Source organism: Sciurus vulgaris, assembly GCF_902686455.1.
Source record: "Sciurus vulgaris genome assembly, chromosome: 15".
Taxonomy (NCBI): domain Eukaryota; kingdom Metazoa; phylum Chordata; class Mammalia; order Rodentia; family Sciuridae; genus Sciurus; species Sciurus vulgaris.
Window position 1 is genome coordinate 79,185,409 of NC_136476.1, and position 22,296 is coordinate 79,207,704.

The 22,296-nt window shown below is 34.8% G+C and overlaps 1 protein-coding gene across 3 annotated transcripts in view; it reads right to left on the reverse strand.

Annotated features, from left to right (window-relative positions):
- The window catches only part of RC3H2 (ring finger and CCCH-type domains 2), a 97,819-nt gene extending 76,931 nt beyond the window's left edge, over window positions 1-20,888 (reverse strand). For all 3 annotated transcript variants that reach the window (XM_079113741.1, XM_079113740.1, XM_079113742.1), the window contains exons 1-5: window positions 20,674-20,888; window positions 14,112-14,409; window positions 11,388-11,505; window positions 8,886-9,119; window positions 1,858-2,033 (exon numbers count right to left, since the gene is read on the reverse strand). In XM_079113741.1, coding sequence (XP_078969867.1) covers window positions 1,858-2,033; window positions 8,886-9,119; window positions 11,388-11,505; window positions 14,112-14,342 — 759 coding nt within the window. In that variant the 5' untranslated portion in view covers window positions 14,343-14,409; window positions 20,674-20,888. The remainder of the gene's footprint in view (window positions 1-1,857; window positions 2,034-8,885; window positions 9,120-11,387; window positions 11,506-14,111; window positions 14,410-20,673) is intronic.
- Window positions 20,889-22,296: the final 1,408 nt, after the last annotated feature.

Below are 22,296 nucleotides of genomic sequence, written 5' to 3' on the forward strand. Positions count from 1 at the left end.
AGGAAACAAAAGGAGGAATTATCATCCTAAATACTAGAAAAAACAAAGTTAAAGACCTAGAGGATGGTCTCACTCATCTAAGCACTATGTATGACACAGTGTGTACCAGGAGCAGCTTAAGAATTTAAGTAGTGAAGTCAAACATAGGTAGTTAACGGAGTCTGATCCTATATATATATATTTTTTTTGCAGTGTTAGGGATCGAACCCAGGGCCTTGTGCTTGCAAGGCAAGCACTCTACCGACTAAGCTATCTCCCCAGCCCCGACTGGTCCTATTAAAGGGCTAACACACATTAAAATCATCTGTGAAGTTTGAAAGACAGTTCAGATCTACTTGATCAGAATCCGTGGATTCAAAAACTACACAATTAAAAAGTATATAGGAAATCTCAAGTCCCACTTCAGATAAACTCAATTAGAATCCCTGGGGACAGAGCTCAGGAACGAATACTTTCAAAAGCTCTGTAGGTGATTCCGGTATGTACCTTCAATTAAGAATCACTGGACCAAAACTCAGTATCATTAATTCTCCTTGTTCTCATTTCACGTTTGGCAAGCAAAGGTTTGATACTTTTTACAAGAAAATAACTACCAACATAAGAATTCATGGCATTCAAGAACTGCATTTCTCATCACAAAATTTAGGTCTCTAAGATGAGTAACAAACCTTGGACAATGATAAATCTACAAAAGTAAATTTCACTCAAGTGAGGCCTTCTGGCAGTATGTCAGCATAATATTCTTTTATTCATACAAACACTGCACTTTAACATTTTAAACCAAGTGGCAGTAAGGATGAAATGAGAAGATAAAACTGAAATAACTTTCTAAACTAGTGTTACTCAAGTATCAGTTATCAGGAGCAGCTATAGATGTAGGACAATCATAAACTACAAATGAAGAAAAACATATCAGTGATACGTAGTGTGAAAACTTAAAGTCACTTCAGAATGGCAAATGATTTCTATAATTTGGCTGCTTAGCAAAAAACGTAGTATTTGAGGAACGAAAGATTCATTTCAATTGTTGCTGCCCTAGGGACATGAAGTCAAGCACTACAAATATGCAGATTAGAGCCCAAACCTCATTAGGTTAAATGAATCCAATTGAACTCATATCTATTATCAATTACCTGTTACCTAAAATTGAGCAGTCTGCTAAGGAAATCTTTTTCTGTCTGTACTATTTTCATTCTTGGGGCTTTAAAACCAGCGCATTTAGATGCCTTATTTTCATAGAAGCCTACGGTCTATTTCCAAATCCTTGATCTTTCTCAAAATATTGCACTCCTGTAATATAGAGAAACTTCAAGGAATTAGCCTGTTTTCTACTTTTCTGAGTACCTTTCACTATCCACCGGCCTTTTAAACAATGAAACATTTTAAAATATCTTGCCCTTTCTACAAAACAAAAAACCACAAAGAAAGCAAAGTAGGGCAATCTCCTCAATTTTTCAATTCCTTGTCATCCTTAACGTTTCCAAATTAAAGACTTTAATATTACAGAAAATGAAGTTTAAAAAAAAATTAAGTTTTTAACTCCCTTTTAAGATGATAAATGTAAATAAATTAGGCTTCTTTATTCCACTTTTAGATTTTTTTTTCCTAATAAGACTCAAAAGTTCACCAAATTATCCTTCTGTTCTGTTCTGTGTAACTGAAACCAATAGGTAATAAATGGTATCTAGTATCACAGATGTAGTCAATGTAGAAGGAAAAAAATTTTTCTCAACTTTTGTAAGCATTCTGCATTGGCTACCAGACTAGGTAATACAAATTACCTAGGAAGCCTCTGACTTAGGAAGCCTCTGACTCACATAGAAACATGTAATATTTAGATAATTCCTCAATGCTTACCTTAAAACAAGAAGCTCGATACAGTAGTTGCACAACATGACCAATACTTGTTTTTGATGCCTGAGGAAATCTTGGTTCTAGTCTTTGCACAACAAAAAGTACCAGAACTTTCCTTGAGAGAGCAGAACCATCTTCTAATGCCAGCAACACTAGCTTCAAGGCCTCTTCTTGCATAGCTAGAAATTATTACAGGAACATTAAATGTTCATTATCCTGCAGACCACATTTGTGAAAGGCATCTTTGAGTATTAGTTTATGGTGGTCCATTACCCACAATCTGTATTTAATTAGCACAAAAAAAAGGAAATCACATATAGATGAATACAGTTCATTTTAAAAATAATCATGCAAATGAAAACATATTTCCTACTAAATAACCAATTAGAACACAAGTCAAAATAACTTAGGTATGGAATAATCTATTAGACAATAATAATGTTAGGGTGAAAAAGTAATTTTAAAATACACAGAACTACTGACAATAACATGCAAAGAACATAAAAGATGGCATATGCATGAGAATGTTATTCTGCCTGCCTGGAACTATTCTGCATAAAATTTATAAATAATTATTAGCCTCCGGATGCAATACCTAAAGAGGGTATTTTTGCTTTTTACAACCAGGGATATATAGTATATCCTGAATCAAATCATAAGGGAACATGAGGCAAACCTAGATTAAGAAATATTCTATAGCCATGTGCAGTGGCACGTGCCTGCAATCCCAGTGATTTGGGAGGCTGAGCAGAGAATCACAAGTTTAAGGCAGGCCTCAGCAATTTAACAAGGTCCTAACCAACTTGAGACCCTGTTAAAATTTTTAAAAAAGGGGGATGGGGACTAGGAATATAGCTCATTGGTAAAGTGCCCCAGGTACAATGCCCAGTACCCACTCCCTACCAAAATCTATAAAGTAAACGGCATGCATTCCTCAACACAAACATCATGAAAGATAAAGGCTGAGAAATGGTTCCAGGTTAAAGAAAACTAAGAGGATAAATGACAAATATAGAGTGTGAACAACATCTCAACTAGAAGAAAATAAATGTTATAAAAGAAATTTTTGGAATAACTGACAAAATTAGAATGTAAACTATAAATTGTACTGTATCAAAGTAAAATTTTTTAAATTCGATGAATATATTGTTATTACATAGAGAATATCCCTGTTTTTAAAAGTATTTTGGGGCTAGGGAGATAGCTCAGTTGGTAGAGTGTTTGCCTTGCAAGCACAGGGCCTTGGGTTCAATCCCCAGCACCACAAAAAAAAAAAAAAAAAAAAAAAAAAGTATTTTGGTCAATGTGGGTAAAGAGTATGCAGGAAATTTTCTGCATTATTTTTGCAATGTTTCAGTAAATTTAAAATTATTTCAAAATTAAGCCAGATGTGGTGGTGCAAACCTGTAATCCCAGCAACCTAGGAGGCTGAGGCAGGAGAACTGCAAGTTCAAAGACAGCCTTAGTAACTCAGTGAGGCCCTAAACAACTTAGCAAGACCCTTTCAAAAAATAAAATATAAAAAGAGCTGGAGATATGGCTCCATGGTTAAGTGCCTGTGGGTTCAATCCCTGGAACCAAAAATATAAAATAAAAATTTAAAGTACATGGTTATCAATTAAAACAATAAAACTTTAGAGCTAAGAAATCATTTAGAATCTATTGTCAAAATCAAACTCCATTTTCCAAAGTGAGGCTATTCAGACCCAGAGAAATTAAGTGACTAAACCAATGTAACCATAATTAGTCAGCAGCAAAACTAGAGCTTGAAACAATGACTTAAAAAAAAAAAAAAAAAAAAACAACCTTGAGGTAAAATTCACAAAATATTACCCATTGAAAACTGTACAGGACTGGGGATGCAGCACTCACACACACACAACAAATGTACAATTTCTGTGTAATACACATTTAATAATACAAATTTAATACATTCATAATGTTGTATAGCCATCAACTCTATCGAGTTCTAAGACATTTTCATTACTTCAAAGGAAATCCCATACTATTAAGGAGTCACTTCTCATACCCTCTATCCATAGGTACTTGGCAGCCACTTAACTGGCTATCAGGTTTCTTTCCCTTAACATAGTATTTTCAAAGTTCATCCACATGCAGCATGTATTAGTACTGCAATCCTTTTTATGGCTGAATAACATTCTATTTATGGATATATCACGTTTTGTTTATTTATCACCTAACAACTAGACTGTTTCTACCTTTTAACTATTATAAATAAAACTACTATAAACATTTGTGTACAAGTATATTTGAGGACCTATTTTCTATACTTTTGGGAATATACCTATGAGTGAAACTGTTGCGCCACGTTTAACTTTGGGGAAAGTGACAAACTGGTTTCCCCAAAACAGTGCAGTTTGAATGCCCAAATTCTCTACACCCTCACCACACAGTTATTTTCAATTTTTTAAAATTGTGGCTAACTGAATAGGTGTGAAGTGGTACCCATTGTGGTTTGTTTATTTTTCAGTGATGGGAATCAAATAAAGCTCATGCTTCGTGCATGCTAGGCTGTACCACTGAGAGCTATGCCCCCTACCCCTCATTACAATTTTGACTTGTATTTCCCTAGTAACTAAAGATGCTCGTGTGTTTCTTGGCCATTTGTGTCTCTTTGGAGGTTCAGTCTTTCATCCACTTTTACATTGGGCCTTTTGTTGTTGAGTTACAGAATAAAAATCTGATATTTAATCTGGTGCTTCTTAGGTTAAGTAAACATGAGGAAATATCCAAGTTATATAAAAATGTGGATTTAAAAAATATTTTTAAATTTAATTTTGTATTATGGAAAATTTTAAACACACACAAAAGTAGAGCTAACAAGTACCCATCCAGCTGTTGTCGAGTTTCATCTACTTCTTGTTCTAGTTTGTGTGGCTGGAGTATTTGGAAGTGCCAGTAAGTTTATTATTTTACCCTTAAATACTTTAGTATGTATTTCTAGTAGGTAAGGCTTCTAAAAATATTAATATAAGACCATTATCACACCTAACAAAATGAACATATTTCCTTGAGATAATTAATACTCAATCCATGTTATATTTTTCCCATTGTCTCAAAATGTCTTATTACAGTTGGCTTAAGTATCCAAATAAATCCATACAATTCCTTTTAGTTGATGTGTCTTTAGGCTTTAAAAACAAAATGAAACAAAACAAAATCTATACCATTTACTTGCCAACTCTATCCTTCTATTTAAAAAAAAGTTCATTTATTTGTTGAAGAAACACTTTTTCTAAAGAATTTTCTTAGATCAGCATGATGTTGCATACGAGTAATCTCAGTGACTCAGAAGGCAGGGGCAAGAGCATCAGCTGAGGTCAACCTGGGCAACTTAGCAAGATCCTTCTGTTTCAAAATAAAATAAAAAGGTCGAGGCATGTAGCTCAGTGCTACAGTACTACTGGGTTCAATCTCCAATACTGGAGAGAGAGAAAAAAAAAATTTCTTTATTCTATATTGCATTAATTATGCTTATAGTATTTTAAAATATGTTCCTCTAGCTCCCTTATATCAGGTAAACCAAAGGCTTGATTAAATTCACACTCGGGTTTTTCTGTTTTTGCCAACCACACATATATTACATGACAAGACAAATAAGCATCAGGCTTAGTTGTCTTGCTTTTAGGAATTGTAGGGGGTGGGGATGATGGTTGGGGTTTGAAATTGGGGTACACCACTGAGCTACGTCCCCAGTTTTTTTTATTTCATGACACAGTCTTGCAAAGTTGCTGAGGCTGGCCTTGAACTTGCAATCCTCTTGTCAACACACCCCTCAGCCCTGCCTGAGGCATAGGGATTATAGGCATGTACCACCACACCTGGCAATGTTGACATTCATCAGTGGCTTCAGACCTTATCCATCTATTGTTAATTTCCCCAGTAACATTTCGTCTAAAGGTTTTAAGGCTGGAGATATAGCTCAATGATAGAGTGTTTGCCTAGGATGCACAAGGTCATAGGTTCAATCCACAGAACCACAAAAAGAAAAACAAAAACAAAGAAACCCCAAACCTACCTAATGGTTTTAACAACAATAGTAATTCTTGCCTAAGTCCATTAATTAATTTAGGGGAACAAAATTATGGTTTTATCATTTTTCTTCTAAATATATTAGCTGGAATTCTGCTAAAAGAGGACACTTTCCTCAACATAGAAGAGCTATCCCTAAAATAATTTGCATAAGAAAGGCAGGAAAAAAATGCTTGGCTTTTTTCTACCTCTTTTTCAATTTTCAGAAAATTCTGTTACTGCTCTAGCAACTGTCAAAGACAACCAATTAATATTTTTTGTACTACCATTATGAACTCATAGATTTTTATGTTTTGTAGTTTCAACCCATTGTAATCATCGCTCACTTTTATAACTGAATTGCCCATTTACGTTCAATGCCAGCTTCTTCAAGTTCAAGTATGACTTTTTGACAAGATTCTGTAAGTTTCTAATACCTTTTTTGCTTTCTAGCACAAGATTTCCCAGGTTTACCTTTTACTTTCCTACCTTACAACTGGAATAAGACATTTATTCAAAGAGTTCTGCCTCTTTTTAAGGGTAATTGCTATTTATTAAAGCTTACAATATTTGTGCTTTGTTAATTGCTTCTAAGTCTTTTCAGCAGATAGACCAAGGATATTAACATTTTTTTAGGAAGAGAAAAACAAGTGAATCTGAATCAATTTTGCCAATTCTAATTTAAGACTACAGGGCTTTTACTTAAATTTCCCTGATTTCATATTCATATCTTTTTTTAATTGCTGAAAATATTGGTTTCTGATGGTATTAAATAATAATGCAATTGACTGGTCTGTGTCTAATAGTTTCAAAATAACAATAGCAGAATTATGAATAATAGGCACGCTGAATATAATTAAGGATTTATATATCCCACTAGAGATAGAGAAATCAAAATACTATGCTCTAAAGTCACCTAAAATAATTTATTCCTATATGGATATACAACTATCTTCAAAAATTTTAGTCTTATTTATTTTTGTAGCACTGAGGCTCAAACCCATGGTCTTGTGCATGCTAGGCAAGCACTCTATCACTAAGCTACATCTCCAGTCCCTTAGCTATATTTTTATATATTATTTTGTTTTAATCACTTTTACTTAAAATTTTTAAAATTTTATTTAATTTTTATAATTACAAGACATTTATGTAGTTCCTAAATATAAAAAAAAGAGATAATCAGCATTCTCTATTCCTTTCTGCTTTCCCTTTCTTCTCTTTCATATAATCTTATTATTTTTATTTTTCCTGTCATTGTTTCTTTTGAAAAATTTGAATGAAACAAGTAGGTAATGATTGTGTCACCCTCTTTTTCTTACATAGAAGGTATTATAGTAAGTACACTATTCTGTACCTTGCTTTTATTTTTTAACTTAATACATCTGGAGATCATGCCTTAGCAGAAATATATATCTTCCTCACTGCTCTCAAAGGCTGCATAGCACTGTACTGGAAAGATTAAACCACAGTTTATTAAACCAGAAGTTTATTATAGATGTTCAGGTTACTTCCAGATATTTGCTCTTACAAATAGTGCTTTAGAACTTTATGCATTTGTACTTTTTGCTATATCTTTGAAATGACTCTTGAAGTGGGATGGCTGAGCTGAAGAGTAAACACAAAGGTGATTTTGCTTGATGTTGCCAAATTCCTGTCTTTAAATTTATACCATTTGCTGCACTCCCACCAATACTGGATAAAGGTAATTGTTCTCCACAGGTCGGTCAACAGAATACACTGTCAAACTTTTGATTCTGCCAATCTGATGGGTAAGCAATGGCATTCCAGCATGATTTTAATGTACATTTTTCTTTTTATGAGAAAGACTGGGTATCTTTTTATATGTTGGAGACCATTTGTATTTATTTTTTATATTACATCTTTTGTCTATTTACATTGTGAATCTTTCCAATTTGATTACCAGTCTTCGTCTTTTCAAAAAAGTTAATTTTAATTCTTTCAGTTGTTGTTGTTCATACTAGGAATTGAATCTCATCCCCAGATGTTTTTATTTTTCATTTTGAGACAGAGTTTGGCTAAACTGCTCAGGCTAGTACTGAGCTTATGATCATTCTGTTTAAGCATCCTGAGTCACTGAGATTACCTTCTGAATATTTTGAAGAACCTCATATATTAGTTATATTTATCTATGTATGGGATATAATTTATATATATTTCCCCCAGCTTGTTATCTTTTAATTTTCTACACGTCCATCCAGTTCTCCCAGTGCTGCTTACTAAAAATGTTTCCTGCATGCCAGGCTCAGTGGTGCACCCTTATAATCCCTACTACTCAGGACTGAGGCAGAAGGATCAAAGTTTAAGCCCAGCCTGGGCAACTCGGTGAGAACTGTCTCAAAATCAAAAAGGGCTGGAGATGTATCCCAGTGTGTGTAGAGTACCCCTGGATTTAATACCCTGTACTACAAAAAAGGTTTCCTTTACAAAACTAAATTCTACTCATACTACATTTCTAAATAAATAAGAAAGGTAAAACAATAAAACTTCTAGAAGATACAGGGAAGTACTTCATAACTTTGGCACAAAGTTTTTCTTAAACAGAATATGAATAGAATAACCATACAGGAATTAACCCCTGGTGACTTTTAATTTTTATATACTTTTCCTATTTTCCAAATTTTAAAAATAATCAAGCGACTTTGATATTTTTTTTTTCCTGCACACACATACTAGAAAAGAATTATCTTTCCTTTACTTATAATGTACAATCTTAGACTCCTTCTGGCTCAATTTTCTAATTTATAGATGGTCACCCATCTGTCTATAACATAGATTATAATACATAAGTCATGTAGGGCATTATGTTATATTGTCTATAATATAAATTATGATTAACAGCTTTAGCTATGTCAAGATATACATATATATAAATAAAAAATAAATATGGGTTGAGTCCCAGGATTTTAACTTTGCCTTAGAAATCAGCATCCTCAAGTCCTAATAACCAATAAAAAAGTTAAGGTAGTCAGCTATCTTACCTGGCCCTAGGAACTGGCATCCTCGAGCCCTGACAGCGGCCCACAAATTGGCAGACAATTGCTGAGGATTCTGGTGCTGTAATATCAGTTCTGTTACAGTTCTTTCTCCAAGTGAACGGGCTGCTCGCATGGCTCTGACACGACCTTCTTCCTCCACCAGTTGACAGTTCACAAGTGTCACCAGTTTCCTTTGCATTGGACGGCTCAGTGCACTCTGGTTCAAGCTAGCTACACCTTTAAGAAAACGGAAACAAAGAAAACTAAAGGTTTTTCAATAAAATAGACAATTACATTACCTATATTTATATTTAACCACAAATCCTAATGAGTCCCCTGTAAGGTACTTTTAATTTTGTAATAGTGAGTATTCTGTCTCTGTTTATTACCATTTTGTAGTAATAAGAAAGCTCACTTTTAATTAGTTATTTCAAATTTTATTTAGGTATCATGTTTTCTGAATTGTCTGTGCCCAGATGTGGTACTTTGAATCAAGTTTGCTCTCCATCTTTACTAAAGCAATGGAGGATAAATTTAATGATGTCTGATTGAAAATTCTAACCTGTAAGAAATGATTAATCATGGTGTTAATTTTTTTTAAAAATTGTATATGAGACCCTTAGTTCATGTTCAATGATAATCCTGTACATCTTACTCCTTTGAGTTTACTCAAGGACACTGCTCTAGCAATCTCTCTACTCCCATATCAACAATTTTTCCCTCTCTGCTTGATCATTTCCATCAGCTTACAATAAGAATAAGTATGCTATTATTTCATCCATCTTAAAAATAAGTAAGGGCTGATGGTATAGCTTAGTAGTATAGTAATACCCTAGTATGCACAAAGCCCTAGGTTTGATCCCCAGCACCACAAGAAAAAAAAAAGAAATAGATCCTTCCAGATGCTTCCTTTCCCACCAGAGGTGCCCCATTTCTTTCATCCCATTTGTAGCAAATCCTCTAGATTTTCTAACTATTTCCAATTTCTTACTTTACAATCTCTAAAACCTACTCCAACTTTACCATTAACTCTTGATCAGAATTGAGCATAAGACAATTATCTGTTTTTTTTTTCTAATTGTCTCTAATTTGCAAATCCATGGTTAATTCTCAGTCCTTATCATATTTGACCTTCCAATAATATTCAACACAGATGATTACTCTTTCCTGCTTTAAATACTGTTTCCTTGGTTTCCAGAATACTTCATTTTTTTGGTTTTCTTTCTTCTTCTTCCTTTCCTTCTAATCTTCCTTGCTGATTTCATCTCTGTTCCCTCAGCACCCAGCCTATTTTTTCTATCTCAATTCACTACTAAACTGACCTCATCCAGTCTCATTACTTTAAATACCATCTATATGCCAGTGACTCCCAAAGTTACAGTTAGCATCCAAGTGAATATTACAAATCTCAAATGTACTATCTATGACCAAAACTAAACTTGACTTTCCTACCTAATACATTCACTATTCCCTGTATCAGCTGATGGCAACCAACTTTTCAGTTCTCAGGTCAAAAGATCCAGGAGTCATACTTAACTCTGCGCTGCTTCTCAAATTCCAATTCAGATATACTAATGCCTCTATTTTAAAAATGTATCCAGTTTGACCACTTCTCACCAACTCACAACCTTACCCCTAAAGACTCTTAACTGATCATCTTGCTTCTGTTCTTGTCCTTTTATACTGAGTTCTCAACAGAGCATCCAGATGTCTCTGAGCTGTTCAAAACTCTGCAATGATTCCCTAACTGTATTCATAGTAAGTCTGTCTTTAAATTGACTGTAAGTCTGTATATTACCTGACTTCACCACTTAGTCTCATGTCATATTGCTCTGCTCTTCACTCACATGCCTCCGGGCACACAACTCCTATTGCTTTTCTTTAAAGACATGAGGATGCTGCTGCACAGTAGTCCCTCTGCCTGAAACTCTTTTTTTTTTTTTTTCCTGGTACTGGGATTGAACCCAGGGTTTCACACATGTGAGGCAAGTGCTCTACCTCTAAGCTATATCCTCTTTATCCACAAACCACATGGTTAACAATTTCACCTCTTTCACTTCAAGTTCAAAAGCCACCTAACTGCTTTCTTTTAGAGCAATTTTCACCTATACTATACAGTCTGCTTTTTTTATTACAGTCTTTTGTTTTACTAAAATGTAAGAGCTAAGTATAAAGGCAGGTGTATTTTTCTGTTTCATTTACTAAAGTATGCCAAGCACCAGAATAATGCCTGACACTTAGTCCACAATCTTCTCACCAGTACAAAAGAAATACTTGATAAATTCATTCACTATTATACCTATAGCATGCCACTCACTGGCTATGTAGTGATAAAACATTCTACTTTTGTCACAGCACTTAAAATAATCTATCACACTTGTATAGCTATCTCCCTCAGTACTCTGTAGGCTCCATGAAGGCAGTGAATCTAACTACACTACACGTTCTCAACACTTATACTTTCCAAGTCCTACTAACCAGTAAAAATGTTTTTTATAAACTTACCTTTTCCTCCACTTAGTGGTTTTAAGTAGAGTGCCAAATCCTCAACACATTTCTTTGCAACCTCATAGTGTTTATTCTCACCTAGATTACTTAACTTTATTGACTGATGATCTGGTACCTTAAAGAAAGAAAAATTACAGAAATACATTCATTCAGCTCATGCAATTGTTATTTATATACTTGATAATCATCTTGGTGAGTATAAAATTATAAAAAGAGATAATATATCAAAGTCATTAAGAAAAATTTAAGCTAAACACTTAGTCAAACTGCTTTCCAAAAACCAAGTATATCACATTTAATAGTAGAGGCTAAGTGGATTAATGAAGGGAGAGGGGAGAAGAAGTTAAAAATTAATGCTAATTTCATAAGGCTGACTGATAATTGGGTCATAATTATGAAAGATGTTAACACTGGGGGAAGCTGTGGAAAGTTACGCAGGTCCCCCGTACACCATTTTTTATAACATTTTTAGTAAGTCTAAAATATTTCAAAATAAAAAATAAGAAAGAATGTATGAATTTTCTCCCCATAGCAATTTGTTAAGCACCACTCTGCTATATTATTTACTTGTTAGGTTTTAAAATTTATAATCTGTTCCCTTTGCTAGAATATAAGAATCAGAAGACAGTGTTCTGAAAGGTCAAACTCGGGGACTGGGGAGGTAGCTCAGTGGTAGTGCCTGCCTGGCATGTATGAGACTATGGGTTTGATCCCCAGCACTGCAGTGCAAGAATTAAAAAGGTTCGAAGACTTGGGTAAAAATTGCTACCTCTCTGAGTGATCTTGAGAAGATTATTTAACTGTTCCTTGTCATAAATTCTGTATCTGTAAAATGAAGGTGAATATCCATATTTTATGGTACCTTTATGAAAGTTCAATTTAATCCAACAAATATTTATATTTAAGGAGTACTTATGTTCCAGGCACAGTTTTAGACACTAGGGATCTTTTGGTGAGCAAAACAGAAAATATCTTGCTCTGTGGAGCTTACATTCCAGTGAAAAGGAGAGTCAATAAATAAAAAACATAAAATACACAGGGCATTAGAAGGTAGTAAAAATTACAGAGCAATGATAAGAGAGGAATGGAAATGTTAGAAAAGGGTCTCAATTTTAACTGGAGTGGAGTGGTCAGGATAGACTTCCTTGAGAATTGTAACATTTGTACAAAGATGTGAAAAGATGGAATGAACATTTTAAGCCAAAATAAAGTCACTACAAAATCCCTAGGTGGTGATATGCTTGGCATATTTGAGAAATGGCCAGAAGGCCAATGTAAAATATAGTGGTAGATGAGGTTGCAGAGAGAGAGGTCACACTGCACAGACTTGTAATAAGCTATTTAAGGATCAACTGAGATAACATTTATAAGGAATATTAACATAATACTTGACCTATAGCAGACTCTAAATAAATGGTAGCTACTGTTACAAAAAGTCCATGTATTTTACTGAATCTAAAATGCCACTGTTTGCATGAAGCAATAATAGCTTATGCTCCTTTAAGAAAAATATACTACCAATTAAATTATAGCATCATCACTTATAGAGCCACCTTGATTTCAGTGTGTCAAACTTGATTATCAATACTGAAAACAGATTTTGTGCTTTAAAAGGAAAAGTTCAAACATCAAGATACTAAGGGAAACAAATGAAGTATTTCAGTTAATTGAATTTTCTAATAAATTTTCTAATAAATAAGAAAAATCCTTACTTTCTTGCTTTATTATATAAGGTATGATATACAAAATTTTATCTTCTTTTCATCTGTAAAATGGGGATAATAACTACCTAAAGAGCTATGATAAGAATGAGTAAAAAAAGATAGTAAATATTTACCATCATATGTAAGGAGTCCCTCATTAAATGAAAGTAGTTATAATAAATCTAGGTTCTTGTTCTGATGCAGTAATATGATTATAACACAAAATATTTACTCCATAGTACATATGCCTAAGACATTGTATATAATTTGTTATTGACACTCTATTACAGGTGTTTCAGTCATGGACATGGACACACACACACACACACACACACACACACACTTAAGTAGAACTTATTTTCTCATTTATATTACTATAAATCAACTGAACTTAAAAAAAAAAAAAGAGATCTCCATCTGAGTGTTCTAGTTGATTGGTTTATGGCCAGAACTTTGATTATATTTTCCTTTAATACCACCTAATGAATAAATACTATGTATATATATTATGTATGCATATGTAAACTGTTTCTCATTGCCCAAACCACTTACATAATTTTTTTTTTTGGTACTGGGGATTGAACTCAGGGGCACTCAACCACTGAGCCACATACCCAGCCCATTTTTGTATTTTATTTAGTAACAGGGTCTCACTGAGTTGGTTAGGGCCTCACTAATTTGTTAAGGCTGGCTTTGATCTCATGATCCTCCTGCCTCAGCCTCCCGAGCTGCTGGGATTACAGGCGTGCGCCACCACACCCTGCACCACTTATATAAATTTTGACCAGAGCATTGAAGGAAATAAATTACAAACAATGAATTCATGGTTTTGCATAAGAGTTTATATTACCTAAAGGAAATCATTTTTTTAAAGATTAAAATCATGAAAAGCAGATACATCAAAAACATTAATGTCAAAAAAAAATTAATGTCTTGAGTATCACTAAACACATACTCAATAATGAACAATGTTGGATAATTATTATAGATACTAAATTAGTGAAGTCTTGAAGGTTACCTGGGCTCCAACTAATTGGAGAAGCGCGAAGTTGACAGGAAGTACATCAATGTCTGTGTTGATGGCAGTCTGGTCAAAAGGACAAGCTTTTCGGTGAAGTTTATTCAAGCAGGTCTTGCAAACAGTGTGTGAACAACCTAAACTGATGGGTTTGTGCACATTCTCATCAAATTCATTATAGCAGATTGGACAGGACAGAAATTCTGTCCATTGAGCTGCCTGCACAGGCATTGTGGAAGCTGGATGCTCGGGTTAGCAGTCTAGCAGATCATTATTTTGCTGTGTAGTGTTTTGTAAGCTGGAAGTGGACAAAAGTAAGAATTCACTACATATTCATCATTCAACTTTCAAGAGTTAACTGCTAAAGTCAACTGTCACACTTCAGAACCTGAAATTCTTCTTAATAGTTTTATATGCTTTGGATGCCTTTTAAAAAACAAAAAACAAAACAAAAACTGTGTGTTAATTTTGTCCCCAAACAATACACTGTTAGCATTCCTTTCAACTACACTCTCTATTGGTTGCTCACATAGTAGCCATCAAAAGTTTTATGTATTTTTCTTAATGATCATAAAAAAATTAAGATTAATTTTCCACATTTCATTTTTAGGAACACAAATTATTTCGGACTGCTAGTTTGTTTTTCTTAAATGTTTTTCTTGGATAACCACTACCCCAAAATATATTGAGATTTAAGAGTAAGTTTTGAAAACTATTGATAGGAACAATATTGTAGTCAAGTCAGATGTAAAGGAGGCAGCCTGGTCACCTGAAAGAGGAAATCCCTGGTCAGGACTTGACTCAGAGGCTAACTGAGGTAAAGAAAATCTACGCGTAAGAAAAGATTGTGATGACAGAGCTGTCTGTCCATAAATGAAAGAATCGTGACTAAAAAGTACGGTGCCAAAGAAACACACAGAAAATCCTTAAAATCTTGTAGTAATTCACTATAACACTTCTGACAAAACTATATTATTTAGTGGCTTATGAGTAGAACCGAAATCTGTCAGATTCAGTAAGGAAGATACAGAAAAACAAAACACTATTCTTATCTAATAATTCTAAGCAGAAAATATGCAAAACAAATTTTTATCTTTGCTAAGATTATAAATTCAGGAAAAGCGACATGCATATGATTTAAAACTGGAAAGGAACTAGAAAAATAACAATTTTATTTCTAAGATTAAAATCTACTTATAATTTTTAGTAAAGTAAGACAGTATACTAACTTTAAATTTCACAAATTTTCTGTATTTTTCAATTCAAAACTTATGTAAGTATGACAAAGGCTCTCTGGTGAACAAGAAATCTAGGTATTTAGGGCAATTAAAGAGCTAATATTTTATTTCACAGGAATGTTTACCACCTACATATATTAGTTACAGAAATTAGATGTTTTAAAATGTAACCAGACTCAGGATAGAAAAGTAGATAACTGAAAGCATTTCCTACTATTCCAAAATAAAAATGAATTCTATTAGACTTTGTTATGTTTTTATGTTCACAAAAACTGAGATTCTAAAAATATCTTGGTAAAACCATCTTGCTATGTAAAAAGCACCCTATACAAACTTTTTCTCAAAATTCTAATGCAAATCTTATGAATTACAATTTATTTTTACACCATTCACCTTTTCATTGCCACACTGATTAAAGCCAGCAATCTAAAAATCAGTTACTTTGCTTCCAACTTTAAAAATGAGCACTAAGCAGGTGAACCAATAACTTCCTAAAACTAATGTATTTAATGTCGTTTCCTATGTTGCAAAATTATACAGGGAAAATTTACAAATCTAAGCAAGAATTAATTTTGTCTTAAATCTACTATTGAGAGCCCTAAGTTAGTTAATAACTTCAATTGACAAAAACTTTCCACAATGGTTTCTTATTTGGAAATGTTAATTCTGTGGATTAGGGGGTCTCAGTCCACTGGGTAACCGGAAGCACAGCAAAAACTCTTTCTTCATTTTTCTAACTACTGTATTCCAGAATACACTTGATAGTTCTTTCTTTTAATAGCCCTAATATGTCTTTTTAGATATAAGAAAATCAGAACTTTTAGTAAAATTAATGCTGAGAAGTTTAATTTCTACCAAAAACTGAATTAACATCTTTAAAAGATAAACAAAAAAAGTTGGGGACATAGCTCAGTGGTAGAGCACTTGCCTAGCATGTGGGAGACCCTGGGTTGAACCTCCAGAACTGGAAACAAACAAACAAAAACTAACAAAGTTTGGTAATAATTCTGTAAAATTTTCCTCCTGCTATATGCCAGATTCTAACTTTCTGACAACAAAATTACGAACTAAATTTTCCTTATATAATCTGATATTATGAATTTTTTAAAAAGAATTTTTGTTCAGTACCATTACGAATAAATTAGATTCCATAAGACAAAAATAAACCTTTATCTAAAACACACAAAAAACCTTACATAGTCCATTAAAATGTTTAATTAGGACAAAATTGAGTTTTAAAAATGGTAAGTATACATCTGCCTAGAAAATATTTTTATAACTACCCCAAATGATGGACATCCTATTGTCCTAATAGTTCTTTTAAAGAAGTTTATAAATGAACCATAGAGAGTTAAGAATATGTTAATTTGTAAACAGTCCAGGCTTATATAAGTACATTTCATGGTGACTTGTTTTTTTTTTTAATTTTCATTTTTTAGTTGTAGATGGACACAATACCTTTATTTTATTTATTTATTTTTATGTGGTGCTGAGGATTAAACCCAGGGTCTCACATCTGCTAGGCAAGTGCTCTACTGAGCTACAACCCCAGTACTGTATTGTATCATTTGACTGTATGGAAGTCTAAACTGCTATTAACATTTATAGTTAACACTGAAGTATTCATCTTAAAATATATTCCTAAAACATTTCAAGTGGGGGAAAAAATGGATAAAAGTCCATGACCCTAAATACTATAGAGATTATTTAAGAAAAACATTCCAATTTTTATAATAATTAATTTTAGTTACTAGTTTCTAACAAAAGACAATAAAACAAAACAAAGAAACACTAAAGTAGGGGTGAAACCTTAAATAAATTTTCCCTCACATAATTTTTGAAGCCATAAGTTCCATGCTAAGGGGACTAACTCATAAAATAAGAAGACAAATACACATCTGTCAAATGATGCAAATTACAAACCACTTTATTAAGAGCAAACTGCATACCAGCCAAGCACTTTCATTTTCTGTTATTAGTTCACCATATTATGCAGCCAATTCAGGACCATGGCATTTGATTTCAAAATGTCAGAGTGAAGTTTATGCCTTTTTTACTGTGTGTGTGTGTGTGTATACATATATACACATATTTTTTATGTATATGCAGACACATATATGCATATTATTTTATAATTCTGTTTAAAAATATAAATATTAGAGCTCAGGTATGTAAATTAAAAGTTTTCATTCTAGTTAACACCAGGTGAGGATTATAAGCTATTGAAATGGATAACAGTATGTGTCAATTCAGAAAACTTTAAAATAATTACCTTGGACTTAAGTACAAATTAGGTCTTAACCTAAAAAAAAAAAGCAAACAAAAATAATCGAAATAATCTGTAAATGCTAAAACTCAGTATCCAAACATTTCAGAAGGATTGAAGAAAAACTGAATTATAATATTAAAGACTGTGAATACATGTGACTTTAAGTTATAGACTATGTAAGACTTTTATTTCTTAAATCAGTTATGGGGTTGAAACTCAGTTCTTTAAATATGAAATATAACTTTCAATGCCTACTCACAGGGAAATAAGGTAAATTTCTACTCCAACTAGACTTCAAAGATAAATTATTTTTGAACAGGAACTTGGGTATTTGTTTCTGCCTATCAAATAATGGCTACTTGATAACCTTCTCTTTCTTATTACCAAAGTCTTTAGCTCTTTGATTTTTCTAATTATAAGATTATACTGTCAGGTTTTCATGTATCTACTTCTGGTTTTCATCTATCTACATTTATTGATTAACTGACTGTGGTTCTAGGGATCAAATCCAGGGTTTCACGAATGCAAAGTGATCAACCACTCAGCTACCTTCCCAAACTCATATGCCTACTTTTATTCAGTTAACTCATTTCTTGAAATAGTAGTACTGCTCTACAAAAGCAATGTTCGATAAATACATAATGCAAGGGGTTGGAGGTGTAGCTCAGTGATAAGAGTAAATGTTTAGCATGTGCGAGACTATTCAATCCCCAACACCAAAAATACAGGAAAGCAAATAATTTAAAATTTTCTCAGTCACAATAAAAAAAAGTGAAATTAATTTGTTTTATTTAGCCCAATTTATCTAAAATATGATTTTAATATGTACTCAATATAAAAAAATTATTGAACAGGGCATGGTGGCACACCCATATAATACCAGCTACCCATAAGGCTGAGACTTGGATGGATCCCAAGTTCCAGACCGGCCTGGGCAACTTAGTGAGACCTTATCTTAAAATAAAAATAAAAAGGTTGGGGACGTAGCTCAGAGATTTGTAGAAAATTCCTGCGTTCAATACCAACTACCATATAAAAGATGAAAAAAAATTGAAATATTAATAGAGCACTTAGTATTAAGTCTTCAAAATCTGGTGTGTTTTTTTACACTTATTGCACACTATAATTTGCACTAGTTTCAAGTCCTCTACTGCCACATATAGCTACTGGTTAGTAATGGACAGAGGAACTCTAGATTAGCAAGGATTATAAAGGAATACTCAAAACTCCTCTTTATGACATGTGACTGGATGCCAAACATCAATTTAAAAATTTTTTTCAGCTAGCTTTATTTACCATGCTTCCTTTTTCCAACATTAGGAAGTGAAACTTCAGTGACCAAACCAAAATGATAAGCAAGTTCTTAATACAACTTGTTTTAAGTTTATTTAACATTTCAAACTATCACAGTTTATGTTCTATCTTTGAATATAAAATCCTGTGCAAAGAAAAATGCTTTGTCAAGTGGAAGACTGCAAATTACAAAAGCAGAATGTGAATTAATGAAAATATGAACAAAGGACATAAGTCTTCTTACATGTCAGGTTAAACAACAGTAATAACAGATCAGGAGTAACTCAAAGGATCCCCTATTGAACACAACTGCAATTAGATCATCGGAGAATAAAAGCCTGCTTGAATGATAACATCCGCTTTTTCTAAACATGACTGGAATATATGTTAAACATTTTGCCCTTCTAGCAATTTTCCAAACTCTAGAATTTAGAAAACATAAATCTCCAAATCAACAAAAATGGCAATAGTGTAGAACAGTATTTAACAAGATGTGAAAGTAAACAAGAAGACGGGGATGTTTGATTAGCTCTAAACCAGATAAAAAGAAGCTCAAAACAAGAGAATCCACGCACTACACTTACTGATTCAAAAGCTTTAACTTAGTCTGTACATATTTAACTATAAAAAGATTGCACTGGCTAACTAAAACATATTTCTTTGCTTTTGGATGAAATTATATCGCTTCAGTTTAGCAATATTAGCTTCCTCAGGTTAATCAAAAGTTCTATTGGAACTTAAAAGTTTTGACTAAAACAAAAATGGAAATGACTTAAGCACTTTATTTAAGATACAAAGTCATTCTGATCACGGTGCGTGGGGAAAGAGTAGAAATGACAAAGAATGGACCTAGTAAGAGGCCAGTAGGAGTTAAAATGAGAACCCAGGTGGGTTTTATGAAAATATAAAACAGGCTGAGAATCACTGGATTAGATCTACTTTATGTCAGGGATTACTTGAGACTATTTTGGTGTGAAGGTTCTATGCCGATATCTTAAACTGGTGATTTGAAGGATGGAAATGACAGCTACCCTCATCTCCTCCCTTCCTGAAAGCTAAGGCTAGAGAAAAGTAAAGCTGCTTCTAAGAGAAACAAAGATGCTCTCTACCATTCTTCTAAGATGGTGGAAGAGTCTTCTCAAGAGGCTTCCCCAAGGAAAAAAATACACGAAAGGGGGGAAGAAGAAAGCCATAGCAGAATCCCCTGGCTGTGTTTCATGCCATTGCTTCCAGTCAGATCCTCTGTGCAACCCCTCGGGTCGGCCCATCTCCCTCCAGGGAGGTTAAGCCCTCCCAGGGCATTGTTTGGCTAGGGTCCCTATTTACACCACTCACATCGCCTCCACCATCCCTGCGCGAGGGTCTCGGGGAGCCCCAGGGCAGAAACACGAAAAGCCCGAAGAGGAGCAGATTTCGAGGACCTCTTCCAAAGTCCCCTCTAACTGGGGGAGGAACTGGAGAGGGAAACCTGGCCTTCGTTTGGGTGGGTTCCTTAGTGGTCAGAGCGTCCTCTTGGCCAGTATTGGAGGAAGGTGGCCATTTGAGCCGGTCGCTCCGCATCGAAAAAGCCCTACCCGAGACAGGGGCCTCCTCAGGCCCCGGGTTCCGTCCGAGTGTCAGGTGCGGCCCTCAGTTCCCAACCCTCGGGGTTCCGGCAGCAGCAGTGCACAGGCCCCCGGGCTGACACAGGTCTCCCGCCCGACCGCTGGGGACCGGGCACCCGGGCTGGGGCCCGAGCCGCATCGTGCCGCCCCCGCCCTACCTGAGGGGGCCCGGGCGGGGTCGCTAAGGGCCGCTCCCGGGAGCCCCGCGACGGCGCGGCTCGGCGACGGAGGCGCCTCGTCTCGCCGGGGCAGAGCTCGGCGGCGGTTTCACGGCCTCAAACTCCATCGGGAGCTACAGGGACAGCCCCGTTGGCGGCGGCGAAGGCCGCGGCGGGGCCTCCTCCTCCTCCTCCCTCCTCCTCCTCCTCCTCCTTCTCCTCCTCCTCCTCCTCACCACGGAGGCGGACCTGGAGGGATCCCGACTTAGATCTCGCGAGAAGATTCTCTCCAGTCCACGCGAGATTACGCAAGCCCGGGAGTTGGTGAGGTGAAAGAGAAGCGTAGTAGTCCCTGCCACCTGAACTGCGCATTGGCTTCGCTCTGGGCGAGCCAATCCACCCTCATCACGTGATGAAGAGGCCCCAGAGCACTGTGGGACTGCTGTGAGGAATTCTAGGCAAGGCGAAGGGATTGATGGGAAACTCCCTGTGCATTCATCTGCGCCTGCTAGACACTGACTTGAGGTACTGTCAGTCTCCCATCGTGAAAAGCGTGTTCTTTGAGCAGAATCTGTGATACATCTTTGTTACTTCCTACTTCACTCTCCTGTAACGAAATGCTGACTGGATCCCTCAATCCTTTCACATCGTTACCAAGTAATCTGCCAATCACAAAACAAAAACACCAAAATGCAAGTGTTTAATTGGCAGCTATCCACACCTCCCTGATCTCGTTATTAAAGAGAAAACCCTGAGCTCCTTCAATGTGGAACCAGATGTCCAACAAAAAGATCTCTGGAAGTAAACCAAACATTAACTATAATATGGAAAAGGTTATATAATGAACTTTAAAAATATAAGGCTATACCTCCTGTATGACAAGGAAAGATAAGTGCTTTTGGAAAAATTCATTGGCCCCTATCGGACTTTTCTTATATGTATGTATTGTTATCCTTTTCATTGTCTTCGCTACATGAAATACATAACAATCAACAGTACATTTTTATATTTTCGACTGGAGAGGGCTGGGCGATTTTAAATACAGTTGCTTTCTAACCTATTGTATTTTTCAATTCTATTGAAGACCTATATATATGTGAAGACATATGTAAGTGAAGACATACATTAAGTATATCAACACATAAATTATATTATGTATATACACATATATATACATGTATATACATATATATACACACACAATTATTTCTATTCCACAAGACAATGGAATATACCCGATTTTCAAAAGCAGACTGATTACTACATGTAAAATTACAAGCCCAACCCACCTTCCTTGGACTCCCTATCTCTATCTTCAAATTTGTTTTCAAAATGTGACATACTTTAATTCTACTTCTTTACTGTTTGTCTCTCTCCACTAGAATAAAAGTCTCATAAGAGCAGGGATTTTTGTTTTTAAAATGTTTTTTAGTGGTAGATGGACATGATATCTTTATTTTTACATGGTGCTGAGGATTGAACCCACTGCCTCACATGTGCAAGGCAAGCTACCACTGAACTACAGCCCCAGCCTAGGATTCTTGTTTTATACATAGATTCAAGTACAGGTAATCAAAGACTCAACAAGTATTTCTGGAGTGAATGCTTAGATAAATAGGAGAA